The 19788-nt window shown below is 41.2% G+C and overlaps 1 protein-coding gene across 1 annotated transcript in view; it reads left to right on the forward strand.

The window, feature by feature from the left end:
- Positions 1–19788, forward strand: part of GBE1 (1,4-alpha-glucan branching enzyme 1) — a gene marked incomplete at its 5' end in the record, with an annotated part of 179229 nt that overhangs the window by 23875 nt on the left and 135566 nt on the right. The window contains one exon of the mRNA XM_082496920.1: positions 18696–18865. Within this exon, the coding sequence (XP_082353046.1) occupies positions 18696–18865 (170 nt within the window). The remainder of the gene's footprint in view (positions 1–18695; positions 18866–19788) is intronic.

Below are 19788 nucleotides of genomic sequence, written 5' to 3' on the forward strand. Positions count from 1 at the left end.
GCAACAAAAGCAAAAGTATACAATCCTTCCCATCCCGTGTTTAATGCTTGTTTTTCTATCTATTCTTTATATGTAAAAATCTCACACATGCTTTTCTTTTCTGGAGTACTGTGAAGTTTTCTTTGTCACAAAATACAGAGAGGTACTCTGTAAGTGGGTGACAAATACTTAAAGGCCAGGAAGAAACCTACATTGGGAGTATATTTGTGTGCATGAGAAAGGGAAAACAAACACCTTTTTTTAGGTGGTATATGAATACATGCACATCCTAAAATTGAGGCTAAACTAATAGGCTTTAAAGAGTTATTTAATTAGGTGGAATGCTGTAGCTTTATGGTCACACTAGATGAGAGGAAAACTGCCACAGGGAGCAAGGTTTGCTGCGGTGGTAAAGCAGCTAGGTGTTACTATAGGTACCTTTCCTCTAGCCACCTTTTTGACAGCCTCTTAAGATGGCTATCCACTTAAATCTGTTTAAAGTTTGGCAAGGAAACAGCCCTGTAGTAAGGGGGATTTTTGTTTGTTAGATGGTTCTCGGGGGATGAGAAGACTTTTATTTAACTTTCTAACATAACTTCCAAATAGTGACTTTCAAATAGTGAACTTTTTGAATATACAAACCATTGATCTGATCCATTAAGTCAAGACTTTGTTTTTAATTTTTGGAACATATTTTAAAAGGAGGTGAATTAATACTTATGGAAAATAACAATGGAGTTTTAGCTGGAGTAGCTGTGCAGTTTTCTGTTAGGAAATGCAAATAACAATTCTTATTACATAATGTGCCTGCTAAAGTGGGTTGGCTCGCTAGGGTAGTAAGGAATATCTGGTGTTTTATTTGAAAAAAATCAGAAGTCAATTCTGACTTACAAGCTTTTTCTGGTTTGGTAGACAACTAAAAATTTTGATTCTTAACTTCTGGGGTGTTTACTTAGAAAGATAAGTCTTTCTTAACATTGTGTTGAACTTCATTTACGCCAGTTAACGTTACTTGCAGCATGACTAAGAATGTGGAAGCCAAACTGATAAAGCAGACTTGAAATCCAAATTTGAAAAGAAACAGGTGGTTGCTTATGTTCACTGCTGTGGCAAGCTAATAAAAAACAGCATTCAAAGTAGCTTTATTTAAACAACTAAAATTAAATTAAAATGCTACTGAAGTCCAGACTATCTTGTCACTATGTACAGAGTCTTTACAGCCCATAGGAGGTGCGTGGGCTGGTTCTCACCACACAGTTGCTTTAGAAATGGTACTGACTGATACTTCCAGGTTCCTGAAGACCTTCAAGAGGTAAACACTTGCCCATCAAAAGACTCGTCACAAATTCTTTAAGAAATTCTGTGTGTGTTGCCCCCCCCCCCCCCCCCCCTCAGGCCTGTTGTGTAGCTTGTGTTTTGATTCCAACTTTGTGCTAGTGCTGTGGGAATCACTGACTCTTTCCTGCCACTAGACCTTGGTATCTGTTAATATGAAGATAGTCTGTTAGAAATAGTTGGCAATGAAATCAAATGGGAATTGGTATGCTGTTATTTACAGCTTCATTAAAAATAATTCTGGTAAAGAAAACACTTAAGTGAGTTGTTTCCAGATTAAGGTGGCTTTAAGCATATGTTGTAGATGAGTAGAAAGTGTTTTGGAAGGTTCCACTAATAAATACATTCTTCTAAGAGGAAAAATAAACTACTTTTAATATGGGGCGGGGGGGGGGGGGAATCTACCTTGTGATTTCCAGTTATATAGCACTGAATAACAAGAAGAATTTTTGTACTTAAAGTAAAAATGCATTAGCAAACCAGATGAATTAATTTTTGACTGTATTGTGTCCTTATTGCAAACAAATTAATAACGATATTGTTCCTGTAGCTTACCTGGGAATGTGATTAATGTTCAGTATTACCTATTCAAGTGTGTTTTGGCAATATGAAAACCTGAATGTTTAACAAGAACACAATTTCAAATTAAAGTAATAAATCAGAGTTACTGAAGTAAGGCCTGCAGTATACCATGCTCCTCGACAGGCACTGAGAGCACGGTATTTCGTCCCACATGCTTTTGGCAGCAAAAGCCTCTTTATCAGCTACTGTCTTTCCACTCACGCTTGTGTTCACGTCTTTGCTACATGCTCTGCTGATTACCTTGGAAAAGGGCAATGCTGTAACTGTTCAACTGACCTTTCAGTTTATTTTCTCTTGTGTAATATGAAACATGAGCTAACACAGTCTTAGTCTGCCGATTTCGAGAAAAGAAATCTGTCTCTACACTTCTGCAGCTTTCTGCTCAAATATGATAGAGTTTCTCTGTAGTAATGTTAATTCAAAAAGAACTCCATCAACTTGCTTTGGATATGTGTCCTGGTTTGGCCTCAGCCAGCAACAGAGAACCAGGCAGCCGCTCGCTCGACTCCCACAGCCGTGGGAAAAATCAGCAGAAAAGGGCAAGAACTCGTGGGTTGAAATATTATAATTTAACAGAACAGACAAAGGGAAGGGAAAAAAGAAAAACAATAACACCGGTAAAGGAGTAGAAGAACGCGATTACAGTACCGCCGCGAAGCGCACGGACCGGACCCGCACCGCCGCAGCCCGCCCCCCAGTGGCGACTGCCTCCCGCGCCCCGGCTAGCTCCTTTTATAGTGGGGCATGGGTCACGTGGTATGGAATACTTGCCTCCCCTGCCGGCTCCATTGGAAATTAACCCCGTCCTTGCCGGAACCAGGACATTATCCACCCCTTATTCCATACCATCTATGTCATGCCCAGATCTTTCAGTTCCCATAGTCTATGGGCCATCCCTTAAAAATGTCCATTAAGCTCACATAGTCCATGACGGTAGGCTCCATCGGTGAGAACAGTCTCTCAGGGCACATAAGATGATGTGTAGTGCTGAACTGGTGGGTGCTGTATTTGAAGCTCGTGACTGGGGAATCCAATACAGTCCATGCCCACGGTCCACAGGTTGAAGAGGTCGATCTCAAGGAAAATTGCTGGGCGCCAGATACTGAGATCAGTTCTTATTACATCATCATGCACTTTACTCAGTCTCATCAAAATCCATCTGTCATTGATTTGGGTGATTCTTCTGTAATACCATTGATAGCAATAATAACATACACCAGCAAGGTTATTTAACATTTAACATCATAAAATTATTCACTGGCTATTCTCACCCAAAATCAAATCCCCATGAGGTACACATCGGACCTCCCCATCCTCTCGCATCACCCATCAAGTGCACCCGGGTCCTTGTGCAAAAGCAATCCCACGGATGGGTTTGCCTTTGCCTGAGGCAGGGCTAACCCAGACTGTCTTTCCTAACATATTCTTCATATGGCACTACAGGGACTTTATCCCCTTCTACTGTACGTGGAAGTTTTGATTGGGCAGGGCCAGCTCGATTGGCAGATCCCCTAGTGTTAACTAACCAGGTGGCTTTTGCTAAATGGGTATCCCAATGTTTGAAGGTCCCACCCCCCATGGCTCTCAGGGTAGTCTTTAGCAGTCCATTATATCGTTCTATCTCACCCGAGGCTGGTGTGTGATAAGGAATGTGATATACCCACTCAATGCCATGCTCTTTGGCCCAGGTGTCTATGAGGCTGTTTCGGAAGTGAGTTCTGTTGTCTGACTCAATTCTTTCTGGGGTGCCATGTCACCATAGGATTTGCTTTTCAAGGCCCAGGAGAGTGTTACGGGCGGTAGCATGGGGCACAGGGTATGTCTCCAGCCATCCAGTGGTTGCTTCCACCATTGTGAGCACGTGGTGCTTGCCTTGGCGAGTTTGTGGGAGTGTGATATAATCAATCTGCCAGGCCTCCCCATATTTATATTTTAGCCATCGTCCTCCGTACCAAAGAGGCTTTAACTGCTTGGCTTGCTTAATGGCAGCACGTGTTTCACATTCGTGGATGACCTGTGCAATAGTGTCCATGGTCAAGTCCACCCCTCGGTCACGAGCCCATCTATATGTCGCATCTCTTCCTTGATGGCCTGAGGCATCGTGGGCCCACCGAGCTATGAATAGTTCACCCTTACGTTGCCAGTCCAGATCCACCTCAGCCACTTCAATTTTAGCAGCCTGATCTACCTGCTGGTTGTTTTGATGTTCCTCAGTGGCCTGATTCTTGGGGACATGGGCATCTACATGACATACTTTCACAACCAGATTCTCAATCCGGGCAGCTATATCTTGCCACAGTTCAGCAGCCCAGATGGGCTTACCTCTGCGCTGCCAGTTGTTCTGCTTCCACTGCTGTAACCACCCCCACAGAGCATTTGCCACCATCCATGAATCAGTATAGAGGTAAAGTACCGGCCATTTCTCTCGCTCAGCAGTGTCCAAAGCCAGCTGGATGGCTTTTACCTCTGCAAACTGACTCGACTCACCTTGTCCTTCGGTGGCTTCTGCAACTCGTGTCGGACTCCACACAGCAGCCTTCCACTTTCGATGCTTTCCCACAATACGGCAGGACCCATCAGTGAACAGGGCATGTTTCTTCTCATTTTCTGGCAGTTCATTATATGGTGGGGCCTCTTCTGCATGTGTCACCTCTTCCTCTAGTGATATTCTGAAATCTTTGCGTTCTGGCCAGTCCATGATCACTTCCAGTATGCCTGGACGACTGGGGTTTCCCATTCGAGTTCGCTGGGTGATCAGTGCAATCCACTTACTCCACGTAGCATCAGTTGCATGATGTGTGGCAGGGACCCTTTCCTTGAACATCCAGCCCAGCACTGGCAGTCGAGGTGCTAAGAGGAGCTGTGCTTCAGTGCCAACCACCTCCGAAGCAGCTCGAACCCCCTCGTATGCTGCCAATATCTCCTTTTCTGTTGGGGTATAGCGGGCTTCGGATCCTCTGTATCCCCGACTCCAGAACCCCAGGGGTCGACCTCGAGTCTCCCCTGGTGCTTTTTGCCAGAGGCTCCAGGTAGGGCCATTCTCCCCGGCTGCAGTGTAGAGCACATTTTTAATGTCTTGTCCCGCCCTGACTGGCCCCAGGGCTACTGCATGAACTATTTCCTGCTTAATTTGTTCGAAAGCTTGTCGTTGCTCAGGACCCCACTTAAAATCATTCTTTTTCCGTGTCACTTGATATAGAGGGCTCACAATCAAACTGTAATTTGGAATATGCATCCTCCAAAAACCCACAACACCTAAGAAAGCTTGTGTTTCCTTTTTACTAGTCGGTGGGGACATAGCTGCTATTTTGTTGATCACATCCATTGGGATCTGATGGCGTCCATCTTGCCATTTTATTCCTAAAAATTGGATCTCCTGTGCAGGTCCCTTAACCTTACTTCGTTTTATGGCAAAGCCAGCTTTCAGAAGGATTTAAACTATTTTATTCCCTTTCTCAAAAACTTCTTCTGCTGTGTTGCCCCATACAATGATGTCATCAATGTACTGCAAATGTTCTGGAGCTTCACCCTGTTCCAGTGTGGTCTGGATCAGTCCATGACAAATGGTGGGGCTGTGTTTCCACCCCTGGGGCAGTCGATTCCAGGTGTACTGGGTGCCCTTCCAAGTGAAAGCAAACTGTGGCCTGCACTCTGCCGCCAAAGGGATTGAGAAGAATGCATTGGCGATATCAATCATTGCATACCACTTGGCTGCCTTCGACTCCAGTTCGTATTGAAGCTCTAGCATGTCTGGCACGGCAGCGCTCAGCGGTGGTGTGACTTCATTCAGGCCACGATAATCCACTGTTAGCCTCCACTCTCCATTAGATTTTCGCACTGGCCATATGGGACTATTAAAGGGTAAGCAAGTCTTGCTAATCACTCCTTGAGTCTCTAGTTGACGAATCAACTTATGGATGGGAATCAGAGAGTCTCGGTTAATGCGATATTGCCGTCGATGCACCGTTGTGGTAGCAATCGGCACCTGTTGTTCTTTGACCCTCAACAACCCTACCACAGAGGGGTCCTCTGAGAGACCAGGCAAGGTGGATAACTGTTCAATTTCTTCTGTCTCCAAGGCAGCTATGCCAAAAGCCCACCGGTATCCTTTTGGGTCCTTGAAGTATCCTCTCCTGAGATAGTCTATGCCACGGATGCATGGAGCCTCTGGGCCAATCACAATGGGATGCTTTTGCCACTCATTTCCAGTTAGGCTTACTTCAGCTTCCAGTACAGTCAACTCTTGGGATCCCCCTGTCACTCCAGAAATACAAATGGGTTCTGCTCCTCTGTAATTTGATGGTATTAAGGTGCATTGTGCACCAGTGTCCACCAGAGCCTTATACTCCTGTGGCTCAGATGTGCCAGGCCATCGAATCCACACAGTCCAATAAACCCGGTTGTCCCTTTCCCCCACCTGGCTGGAGGCAGGGCCCCTCTAATCCTGATCATAGTATACGTTACTCACTTGTTGCAAAAATGATTTGGAAGTCCCTTCAAGAGGATCGGAGGTTAGATCAGGCCTTCCATTCTGTCTGGGGAACTGTCTGCTGGAAACAGGAGCTGCACTTTTTCTGGAGGGATCCCCTTTTGTGTTTGTTCTTCCTTGCAGCTCACGTACCCGTGTCCGTAGTGCTGAGGTAGGTTGTCCATCCCACCTCCTCATGTCCTCTCCGTGGTCACGCAGGTAAAACCACAGGGTGCCTCGTTGTGTGTACCCCCTGTACTCTTCCTCTTGAGTAGGGAAACGCCTGCTCCTAATAGCTGAGATGCTGGCCTGTACAGGTGGGGAGTAGGACATACTCTCTTCAAGTTGCTGGACCTTCTGGGACAGTTTCTCCACAGCTGAAACGAGGGGGGAAGATAGGCTTTCTTCATATTGACGGAGTCGTCCAGCCACCTCATCCACCGTTGGTCCCTCTTCACCTCTCCATTCCATCACTGCCAAGGAGTTGGCATATGATGATGGTGCGCTCCGTACAAACTTCCGCCATATGGGCCTTGTGCACTGGACTTCATCAGGATCTGTGGGTAACTGCGCATTATCTGGGTCAAAGTAAATCATCTCTCGTACGGCTAATTCCCTTAGGTACTGGATACCTTTTTCCATGGTGGTCCACTTGCTTGGACGACATACAACATCTTCGCTGAAAGGATACCTTTCCCTTACACCTGCCAGGAGTCGCCTCCAGAGGCTGAGGGCTTGTGTCTTTTTCCCAATTGCCTTGTCAATGCCTGCCTCCCTAGACAAGGATCCCAGCTGCTTAGCTTCCCTGCCCTCTAATTCCAAGCTACTGGCCCCGTTATCCCAGCATCGGAGCAGCCAGGTGACAATGTGCTCACCAGGAAGTCGACTGAAATCTTTTCGCATATCTCGCAGCTCACTCAGGGATAGGGATCGGGTTATTACCTCTGGTTCTGTCTCTTCCTCCTGTTCCTTTGATGGCCCTGGTTCATCATCATCCTTTACTATGCGAACTGATTTCTTGGTGTATTTCTTCTTCTGTATAGGAGCAACTGATACTGGCACAGGTTGGTTGTCAGGTTCAGCTGCAGTGCCTGCCACCAGGGTTTGAGTGGCTGCATTGCCTGTCACCAGGGTTTGAGTAGCCACAGTGCCTGCCACTGGAGTTAGAGTAGCCTCCTTGTCTGCTGGTCTGGCTTTCCCCTCTTTCCCCTGAGGGTCCTGCATAGTACTGAGCAGTGTTTGGTAGATACTGGCCAGGGCCCAACACAGTGCCACAAGTTGTGCCTCTCTGGAATAGCCACAGCATTTTCCTTTCAAATATTCTATTACTTTATCAGGGTCCTGTAGTTGTTCAAGGGTGAAGTCCCAAACCATTGGAGGTGAGAAGTTCTCTAGATACCTGCCCATGTTCTCCCACATCCCATGCCACCCCTGACTATCTGGCCTTGGGACAGATTTCTGAGTGGTAGTCTTAAACAGCTGTTTTACCCTAAAAAAAAACTTGAAAAACATTCAGGAGACATAGCAATAGGAACACGCTGGTTTGAGCATCCCAAGGATATTCAAAATTCTCAAGAGGTGTTATACCTGGCCCAGAGGAGAAAAAGGAGGCAAAAGAGCTGGGGAAAAGTATCTCCCCCTGTTTCTCCCATAGATTGGGTGTGATTATTGATAACTTCTGAGAGACGGGAACCAAGGTATGGACAGGAGAGCAATACTACATAAAACCCCAACAAAGCCACTTGAATAGTGATGTTGCCATATCATAAGCTGATATTGCACAGGACAGCAAAATTATAGTCCTGATCCCTCTCCCTGAGATAACAAACAGCATCACAGGGAGTACATACAGCATATAAGAATTTACATAACACAGCCATGTAAACAAATGAAGCAACACTGTAACAGGTGACTATTTAACTAATAGGAGAAATGCATATAAGAAATCCGTTTTAACAAGCTCTGGTCAGATCTGTCGTTATTACAACCCTTCATGCCCCACATTGGGCGCCAAAAAGGACTGTCGTGGTTTGGCCTCAGGCAGCAACAAAGAACCAGGCAGCCGCTCGCTCGACTCCCACAGCCGTGGGAAAAATCAGCAGAAAAGGGCAAGAACTCGTGGGTTGAAATATTATAATTTAACAGAACAGACAAAGGGAAGGAAAAAAAGAAAAACAATAACACCGGTAAAGGAGTAGAAGAACGCGATTACAGTACCGCCGCGAAGCGCGCCAACCGGACCCGCACCGCGGCAGCCCGCCCCCCAGTGGCGACTGACCCCTCTCCCCGGCTAGCTCCTTTTATAGCGGGGCATGGGTCACGTGGGATGGAATACTTGCCTCCCCCGCCGGCTCCTTGGGGAAATTAACCCCGTCCTTGCCGGAACCAGGACAATATGATTGCAACAGAGAAGCGAATTACTGTAGCTAAAAGAGGGTTTTTAGTGTACAATTCATGCATAATTAAGACTACTTAGCTGAGGGATAGCAAGACAATTACTATTAAACACTTTAGGTATGATATTTCTTTATTTATCTGATAAATGTTCAGATGAGTGAAAAAAACAAAAGTAGCATGCTACTGGTAAATTTGTTGCCTTGTATACAAAGAAGAAACATGTAGAACTCCTATTGTTTTGTAATTGCTGTTGTCTTTAGGCTCATGTCTTTTCCCTCATGACTGGGAAGCTGTCTTCTGTACTTTGGCAGGTACAGAATAAACATAGCTGTGCTGTTCTGGGAAGCTGTAACACAGCTTAGATCATAAGTTTTTTTGGGGGGGGCTGCGTTTTTCGGGGGGTATTTCTTAGTTTCAAAAAACCCCCAACAATATACCTCTTATCTCAATAGAGGGTAAAAGATGAAATGGGTTTCTTGTAGCGAGTGTTAATACTCATTTAATCTTTCTTCTCTCTTGCTTGAATTGATGTCTCTAAGTAGTTTGCTAGGCTTCTGATGGAAAGAAATTGCCTCTTGCTCCTTGTAAACACTAGTAATTTGTTACACTTATCCTGTGAGGTGCATCCATGTGTTTCTAATAAACTGAAGGGGGTGACAGATAAACAAACATGTGGGTAGGAGAGCCTCTAAATATTGTGGGGAAGGGTGTTCTTAGAAGTGAGATTGGTTTAGATAACTCAGTGGAGCAATTATTACTAAATGATTGCATTAAGTTTGCATTTGATACATCTTGTAATCGTTCCTGCATTTGGTTCCGAATGAACATACACAGTGCTCAATTATGAAGCTGATGGCAAAAACATTACAGCTGTCAAATGCTGGTGAAGCCACTAAGTTATCCCAATGTTTAAAGCAGGGAAGAGGCTTGCTTCTAGTCCCCAGTAGTGTGCTGAAAGTACAGTGCCAGAACTGAAGTCAGCAAATAATCTTCTTGCTAAAATACTACTGAAACATTTATCTTTACTAGACTTTGTAGCTTATAGGTCTTTATATCTCTGTTAGAAATACCAGCTGCTGGTAGGATGCCAAGAAAACCTCTGTAGTTTCCCTTTGTTTTCTGCCAGTTTTTGTTCTGTTGTGCTCCTGTGTGCTCCTATGTACTACGCTGTATGTTGTTGTTAGGGCTTGACTTGCATGTTACTGCACTTGAAATTATTTTGAAAAAAGTTGATGCTGAATAATCACTTGTCCTGTATGAATAACTTTCAACAGAGCTCATTACCCCCAAGCAAATATTTCTTAATTTTTAAGATATTGCATTTAGTTTGAGACAAAAGCTGCATCACTTCTCCACGCTGAAGTCATGGGAAATAAAAAAGAGAGTTGAGAGTTTACATCTGTTTGCTGACCATGGAAAGTGCCCAGATATTTTAAGTAACAACTGAAGTGAGGTGTTGTGGGTGCTATTGTGTTTCTTTTTCTAAACTGCTTCTGCTTCCAGTGTAGCTTCCAATATTACAGATATATTCTAGTTGAAGAGAAGTTGTAAGGACACTCAAATTAATGCACTTACTTGAAGGAGCTTTTTGGATATAGCTGTTGAAAAAGCCACTGTGTTCACGGGGTTCAGCAGTAGCAGACACTACTGAATCGCTTGCCCTCACTCTGTTCATTTAGATAAATTTTAAAGAAATCTCCTGGGGACACCAGAAGAGCGCGGAGCAGAGCTGTCCTGTCTGTTGGAAACAAAGAAATGAAAAATTGCATGTTAGCATTCATGATCTGCAGAGTAGAGGAAAAATGGGAAAAGTTGCTTTTGAAATTTTTGCCTTACTTGCTCACTCCTCTGCTGGGTGTTCTCTTTAGTAACTAGTAAAAAAGCACTATTCTGGTAAGAATCATAACAAATGGTTTAATTATTTAAGTTTCTTATTGTAGTAACTGTATCCCCTAATTATTTGGATAACAGTTAATTTTATTATACCTGAAGGTAACTTAATATCCTTGGACAACCTGCAGAATCCTTAGTTTTCAGCTGAAAATGTATGTTAAATTGCCTCTGACGTGGAAGAGAGGTGAAGAACTTGTGTAGGGAATAACTTTAATAGAGCCGCTAGAACCTCTGGGAAATTCAGGTTTAACCATGCATAGACTGTTTAGGATCACGATTTCAGAAACATGTAACACCTCTACTTTTAGCCTGCAAAAAAGCAAAATTAAATTATCGTCTTTCTGGATCTCTGTAAACATCAGCCATTGCTATCCTGTACTTCTGGAGCATATCTCTCAGAATTCTTCTAACACTTCAAAGGTTAGATGTATTCAGGTGTTGCTTAATTTATTTAAATGCATATTAAAAGATTACCTGAATGGGGCAGGACTTTTCTATGCAGAATGTGTAAGTCAATCATCTAAAAACTATAGAGTTGATATAAGTTAAAATACAATAAATCTGGTGTTCTGAAGTAGTTGGACCTACCTGAGATTTACTGTGCCTTTAATTACTATTTTCTGTAAGTGTGATTACTTTGTGTAATACTCTGAATAGTCAAATGAAAAGCCAGTAAAGGGAGGTGGAGAAAAGAATAAAATAAAATCCAAGGCTTCTGTTATCATACGCTGTCACTAGTGACAAATGAAGTTGAAGAAGTAACTACAAACAGGAATTTGCTTCTGCTGCATAATTCTCTAGTTCAACATGGTCTGTTGCATTTGATTTGTTGGACTGCAGGAATTTGCTTTAGGAGGAACTTGATCCATCCTACTCCTATCTTCCTTCAATCCATCCCTTTATAATCAGATGAATGAGGGCAGTTTGAGGGAATAACTAACTATAGAGTAAAGATGGTGGGTATCAGGGACTTGCTAATCTGAGCAGGGACTCTGCACTGGCTTTGGTGTCAGTGAAAGCATTTGTAACCACATCTTCAAAATAATAGCAGCAATATTAGAAAAAGTAATTTGAATGACCCTATGCTCTTTATTTTGAAATATTCAGCGGTGTTGCATCTGCATTTTCAATTTCTATTTTCATCTTTTAATTTCCTTTTTTTCTTCTATGAAGTGGTAGGGGTCACAGCAGGAATAGAAATCGGTATTATTAGTGATGATTGTTTCAAGATTGTTTAGCTTCATATTGCCATGTGATCCTCCTTTGACTACCTCGAAAGAAATTAATTGTACTCTGACTTTCCAGTAAAACCCAATGAGAGTACAGCCCAATCTTTATCAGAGACATTACAGCTCTGCTTCACGAAATGGCAGCTACCCCTTCTGTGATTTGCACGTGGTGGTTAAAGATACCTGTTGCACATGGTGGACTGCGGTATGGAGATCAAAGAGCTACTGCCCCTGATCCAGTGAGCCTGGACCACGTGGCTTTGTATAGATGTATCGGAGGTAGGAATGCTTATTTTATAGGCAAGCTCTATGAAACGCCACAGCACGTTGCTTGTATTTGACTAGTTCCCCTGAGGGTTGTGGCAGACCACAGGGGAGTTTGTTTTTATAACATAGTTTTCTGAGCGAATTTTACTGCTGCAAATGAACATTTTTGACTAGAATGCATAGTGGTAAGAGCTGCCTAAGTACAGATGTCTATGACCTAAGTGTTAGCATCACATCTTCAGATTCAAAGAGCTCCTGTTCTTCCATAGCTATCAAGTTTTTTTACAGAAGCAGTTACTGTTTACATGTTCAATGTAGGCATGTAGATGATACCTGCTGGTTGATATCAGCATTGCAAGATTTTTGGACATCATTCTCTAAAGAATAGGCTGCCTGTGATATCAAGAGGAGAACTACAGCTCCTGAGCCTTTCTTGGTATATAATTCAAAACCAGCTGTTAATCTTTTCTCATGTTCCTGCAATAGACTAAAATCAGCAATATTCAATTCTTTATTTGCCAAATTTCAACATGTGGCTTTGTTGTAGAAAAATAAACCTTTAAAATTCATGACAGTTTTTCTCATCCTATAGAGAAGTAATTTGTAAATGGTATTATGTTGGTGAAAGTGTAGTGCATCTACACTAGTGATGGGGATTTTTTTGATTTTTTTTTTTTTTTTATCCTTTTGATTGCCCACAAGAATCATAACAGAGTGGTTTTATGCCAAAACAGGGAATGTTTTGGTGGTCTGTCCACATCAGTAGGTGAATGAGTTTCACACTGCCCAAACTCTTTTTTTTCCCCACCACTGGCTGCAGTCTTTCTGCACTGTCATAGTGAGCTTCCCTCAACAACTCTGAAGAGAGCATGCAATCTCAATATCGCTCCAGAGATGGTTTGCATTCTTGTTCACAAGATGTATGAATGCTTTAACATAAAAAACCCCAAACTGAAAATGCCCAGAGAAGGTGGTGGAGCCCTGTTCTTTACCTCTTAGTACTATGATTGGAGAACTGCAGAAGAATTTCAGGTCAGTGTAATTTTGGAGTGGAGGATGATGGTATGTTAGCCCTCAAACAGAGCTGCTGTGTGGGGATATAAGGAAGATCCTGCAATTTCAGTGAAGCACTGTAGCAGTTTTCCAGTCATAGTAACAAGTGTGAAGGGACCCGAGGCAGTTTTGAAAATGGAGTTCAGAAATCTCAGTAACTTTATGAATAGTGATGTTCGTGATATGTCTGTGATGGTACAGGACAGGATTTCCTATTCCCTGTTTTACTGTAATGGTGATACAGCTTCTGTGGCAGGGAAGAGTGGAAGGTTGAAAATAATAGGCAGCATTCCCCTTAGAGGCTTCAGGATTAAGCTGATAAATAGGATAGATGGGATCTCAATCTAAACCAGTTTTTCTTAAGGTTGTTGTTTAAATGGGGGGGGGAACAAACCATTTTTCCCTTTCTGCTTTTGTCTTTTAGTCTTTCCAGCACCTACATTGGGAGAAACGTAAATAAATTTAACACACTTAAGTAGCTGAGAGTTTATTTTCTTTTCTTTTGGACTGTAGCTTTTATATTTATTGGAAAACAGGAGGATTTGGCTACAGAGTATCTTACTGGGCATTTTCTTTCATATCCTTTTCCCTTTGGTATCTGCAGAATTGGGCTTTCCATATGGACACCAGATACCATTATCAAAGTCTATTCTATTTGCTTTCATGTTTTGAATAAATTAGCATTAATACTGGGCCAATATTGTAGAAACAAATTATGACATGAAAGCTGGTATGGACAAAAAGAATGTAAAAGATGAAGTGCTACTAAAATCAGCATCATAAGCAGAAGAGGGACTAAAATGATTAATTTCAGTGTTGATACCACAGGTCTTAAAATAAGCTGACTGACTGTTCTATAAACTGCAATAACTACAACTTTCTATAAAGGTATGGGAACGGGCATAAAAATGCCCTGAAGTTTTGCAGCCATCTTGGACATTAGCACCAGGCTGATTAAATGATGGTATCTTGTATGCTGCTAAGGCCTTTTACGTTATACTAGTTTCTATTTAGATTACTGTGCCGAAGAAACTAAAGGTTATCTGGTTAAATCTAAAAGTTTAACATATTAGAGAGTACCTTTTTGTCATTTTACAGGATGACCAAGAAGGAGTTATACCTCTGGTTGGTTAGAATAATAAAGACCTGAAGGCTTTATGTGGAGCCCTAATTCAGTGTTCTGACTTGCCATCAGACTTCTTCACTAGTCTGCCAGCAGTCTTATTTCACTGCTGCTGTCAACTTTGGGGAGGAAGGGGAGGCTTAACTTTCATTCTTATGCTCCGTGTTGAAGCTACTAATTTTAACATATGCCTGAGACTTCTAATATGGTCAAATAGTGGAATGAAGTCAGTCCTGATAGGACCTGTAGCATCAGGAGGATTTTGTACATCATGGATAGCAAATAAATAGAACATATTTCTTTGGATACGAACTGTATAGCTTTGCATTGAACTGAAAGATTTCAGGCCATCTTTCTCTGATCTCTTTCTGATAACTGTATACTACTTCTGTATAAGCTTTAGGTTTCTGGGTATCTGTAAGACAAAATATTTGAGGCTATTTTAGTGATAAGTTATGAGGAATAGGTGCTTGCATGAAATGTAAACCCTTGAAGTGGATACTGAGTTAATATTGTCTTTGCTGCCTCACTATGAAGCTTATTTTATTGGCAAGATACTTGCTTTCCAGATAGCCATTATACTAATTCATGTTTGATGTTTTAATCCTGCTTCTATGGAAAGTCAGCCAATTCCTACACTTCTATTGTAAGGGTTTAAACAAAGCTGCATATAAAGCATGGGATTGAAAGCAATGCTGTGTTACAAATTATGAATGTAACAATAGGAAGACTGTTGTGACCCTGTTTCAAACGATGTTTACAATTACCAGTATTTCACAGTGAAATAGTGGTAGAGGAAGAGAAAAATGCTGGTGTAAAAGTACTATTCTGTTACCAAATGTCTTATTTCAAACTGGGTCTGTGTGTGCTTGGGGAAATGCCAAGACTGAAATCTGTTTCCAGTGAGTCTGAAGAAAACACCTAATTTTGGTATTTTACTTTTAAAACCTATTGATCTGTTAATAGAGGCGACATGATTGCATATGGGACTGGAATGGAAAAGCTTGCTTTTCCATAACAACTCCAGGAGCAAGGAGTCTACCCAAAGCATTCCTCCTTCGGCTGTTGGCACTTGCTGTGTGTGGTGGTAAGGGACTCAATGTACAACTTTTTATAGTTACTCCAGACCCTCTGTACCTGAAGTTCTGCAGATCCAGTTGTTGCTCTACTTAGTTTTTTTTTTTTTATTTGTCCCAAAGGTAATGGTTGTATTTTTAAAGGCATATCCATGTACGGTTTTTACCTTGTAATCTTCAGTGTCTACTTGAATGCAGAGAAGTAGAAAAATCTTAAAAGACTTTGCAGACACTCATTAAGTTGTGAAGACTTAAAATATAAAGGCAGAAGTCAGCCTTTTGTCCTGACTTGTAGATCCGGATGCTGTTGTTGAGACTATTCACGTGTCCAAAATTTTATAAGATTGTCTCACCTTTGAAATATGTCCTTTGTGTCCAGAGTCTGTCTGACTATATATGTCACATGAGTATATATGCATAACTGAACATGACATAACTTTCAGTGTTAAGAGGGATCATGAAATGCAGTCTCATTAATCCAGTGTCTACCTCTTCTCTTTTAACACTTGTGCTATTAGTGAGCAGTAGAAATCTTTGGAATTGGTTGAACAAATAACTTTTTCCTGTCATTTCTGCGTGTAATCCTGGGGTTCCAGTCTGGAAGCTAAAAATGTTTAACAAGCTTCAGCAATGTAGAAATGAAAGCCAAAATTTCTGTGAAGACAAAACCTTAAGTTACGTAAATCTGCATCGTGAGCGTGCATTTAACTGACTCCTTTCCTTTAAAGCAGCAACAGGATATAGAACTATGCTTCTGCTGTTTTACAAGACCTTCTATGACAGGTAACCTTATTCTGTGTCCAGATGTGTTTCATCTCCTGAGATGAGTTTTTAGAATAGTTCACAGCACAAGTAACTGATCCATTTCAGAAGCTAGTGGATTTTTCATGAACTTTCAGCAAACTACAGTTCTATATTTGGTAATTTCAGGAGGTGGTTAAAAAAAAAATTAAAAATAAATACTTTCTAGAATATAATTTAAAAACAATTATGGCATGCATTAGTGGTTTCAGTAATCGTGATTTCTGCAATGATGATGCAGCAGTAATACCTGAATGAACTTGCTCTATCACAAGCAGCATGCTTGTGTACAAATTGAAGTAGCATTTGTAGTCATGTGCATGATGCTGTATTACTTGTTCAAAATCTGTCCTATATGAAAAGCTATTGTAATAATGTTTTACATCCCTGATCAACAACTTTTATCTGCTTCCTTGACTCTTGTCCTCCAAAATAAATTGTTTTTATTGAGCATGTAATCTTGCTCACCACCGTTGCAAAGTGAGCAGAGAGTAGCCTTTTTTTTACAGTAATAATCATGATCATTTCACATATTAAGTGTTGTGGTCTTTGTTTGTCTAAGCTATGAATTTACTGAAAGACAAAAATTGAAACAGTAGATGTACTCTTAGTGCTTTTGTAAGTTTAGTGATCCCCCTCCCCTCCCCTTCCCGACATAAATTGTATAACAGCTTTCTGAAAGTCCATTTTCATCCCTCCAACCCCATAAGCCCACTCTCAAACCTGAATTTGTTTGCTGCTTATTTTTTTGGAATGAGATGAATGGGTTTGATTTTTCCTTTGCTAGGGAGGACTCACTGAGAAAGAGCAGTAGGCAGCCAGCGTGTGTGTACTTCTACGTTATATGAAGCTTATCACAGCCTTTTTTCTTTTCTGCATAGAGATTTCAGTCCTTCTGTGACCTGCTTTTCTGCTCTGTTAATAAATGTATCATCTACTTCCTCTCCAGCTTTCAAAGAATTGGTATGACTGACTTTTGTTTAAAGATGAAGCTTCCCACTTCTCCTACTTGTTTCTGAATGTGGAAGTACCACATCCAGCCAAAGGTGTTCTTAAAGTTGTGAAAACATATTTGTACCAAGTATGGGGGGGGAAGGAGAGAATTAATTTTAAGTAGATAACCTATTCCCAAACACCTTTTGTGTTTTAAGTGTGTCAAATTCATTGCTTCAGTTAGATCTTTTCTGGAGTTACAACAGTTACCTATAGCATATACAATAGGGTTCCTGCTTCAGCTGCAGTGTAGTAGTGTTGAGGATTATAGCCATCAGTAAATTTCAAGGGAATGATGCAGGTGGGTGGGCAAAAAGTTATAAATTTATTTGCTGTAGTGTGTCCTCAGGCATTTTTCAAATCTTGCTGTCTTTAAAGGTGAGCATCAGTCTTCATAATAAAATCTTACTGGGAGATTACCTTAAAAGTAGTCATAGTACTCTAATATAAGTAATGTTATTTTACCTTAACCAGTAAATAGACATTTTAATCCTCTACTTTGAACTAATTAAAGGCCAGTTCTAAACACAACTTTAAAACAAATCACAGAGCGGTGTTTTAAGTCCTGACATCTCAACTGAAGCTTTTAGCTGTGCATCTTCACATTTTAGGAGCCAGAGTTGGCCTTATTTACATTATGCATCTGATGTGTGTTTCTTGAATAGATGGGAGCTTCTTGGAGAAAACATAGCAGAATATGTTTTAAAAAAAACCAACCAAACAAACAAAAAAAAAAACCAAACCAAAACAACCCCCCAAAACCAGTAATTTGCAAGCTGTTACTAGCAAACTTTTAGATTAGAGGGTTATGCCATTCCATGTCCTACTGGGGTAGGTAGTATATGGACCAAATAATTACTTTCACAAAGTGGTAATTCTCATTTCCAAATCGTTGCAGTGTCAGGGGATTGCAAAATCTTGCTGGTGGTCTCTGCACAGAGGCTGCCTGAGGACCTGCCTTCTGCAAGTGCTAGATTATTTTCTCCATACTTACTATATACTGTACTGCAAACTTTTCAGTGTCCTGAGATTGTCTATTAAAATTGGCTGTGAGAGATGTAGCAGGGCTATACAATTCTCCCTAGGAGGCCTGTGTCCAATATTAATAAGGTGGAGAAAAAAGTGCTAGGCTGTTCAGAGTGTGAAGTTCTCCTGTTGTGTAGTAATACTATGATTTCTTGACTGCCAATCAGGAGTTGTAGTCTTAGACTTAAAGTGCTAACTGTTCCCATTAAAGTAGAGAAATACAGAGAAATGTGAAGATTGCAACTTTGCGCTGTGTAACAACCATGGAAAAATTGTATGGTTAGTATTTGATTTTTTTTTTTCTGTTTCTGTAGAGAAGAATGAAGAGTATGTCTGATACTGTAGTCTTAGGACATAGTGTGACAGTGTGCCTCACTCAAATTTTTTTTTTTATGTTCTTAAACTTTTTAATCCTAATGTAAGAAAGGCACTTACTAAGCTTTCTAAAAATTCTTATCTATTTTCATTGAAAGGTATTCTCTGTTTTATAACCGCTTGAAGAACATTGAGGAAAATGAAGGAGGCCTTGATAAATTTTCAAAAAGTTACAAATCCTTTGGAGTTAACCAACTTGTGGATGGTGGAATATATTGCAAAGAGTGGGCACCGGGAGCAGAAGCAGTGTTTCTCGCAGGTGACTTCAGTAAGTATTTTTAGGAATATTTCTTCTCTACTATACTGTGTTTTACATCAATACTCTTTTCACTTAAAGACAATTTTGTAGCAATGATGAAATTCTGATAGTAAAAACGTATGTGGTGACTGGCTGGTGTAGAGGCATTTTGTAACTTAAACTAATAATCTCCTACTCTACATTGCAATAGCCTAAGAACATAGGTGTTTCTATTGTATGGTCAGTATTATGTATATCTATTACTTTTTAATACCCATAAGGTAGTGACTTGTCTAAAGAGTGTGGCCCGATCACACTGCAGCTTTAGGCTGAATGTGTCTAAACTACCTGAGGTTCTTCCTAAAGCTCTACAGTTAGGCTCCTATAAAACTGTATGCAGTGAAGGAGAAATGACAGTGGAATAATTTGCTTCATATTTGACTGATCTAACAGCAGTATTGTTCAAGGACCAAGGCCCTTTGATATGCCCACTAATCATGAGAGTGTAGACAAAAGTCCTGCTGGAAAATGGTAACCTAAAATCAAACTAACATACTTATGAAAAAGTAGGTGGTGTTCTGTTTTGAGGGGAGGATAAGGAAGGATGTTAGCAGAACAGGCAGGTGGGAGGATTACATGGCAGAATTGAATTGCTGATTGTGAGAACTGGGGAGACGCTGATTCACTTGAACTTGAGACAAATGTAAACTTTCTCCTCATTCAGAGAGCTAGCTACACTCAAATCATGTTCTGGAAATTCATAAATGGAAGTCAGATGTGTTTTTACTCTCCTGCAGTAAAAATTCCACTGTCTCCTTTTTGTCTGGGCTTTTTTTGTTCCGATTTTCCCATTCACCTCTCTACTCTATCCCTTCTTCAGGGTTGGGTTATAAGTCCATCAAGATACTAGGAATTTCGTTACTGGCTCTTACTGAACTGGGACTTTATCTGTG

This window comes from Vanellus vanellus (genome assembly GCF_965231255.1).
Source record: "Vanellus vanellus genome assembly, chromosome: 1".
Classification (NCBI taxonomy): domain Eukaryota; kingdom Metazoa; phylum Chordata; class Aves; order Charadriiformes; family Charadriidae; genus Vanellus; species Vanellus vanellus.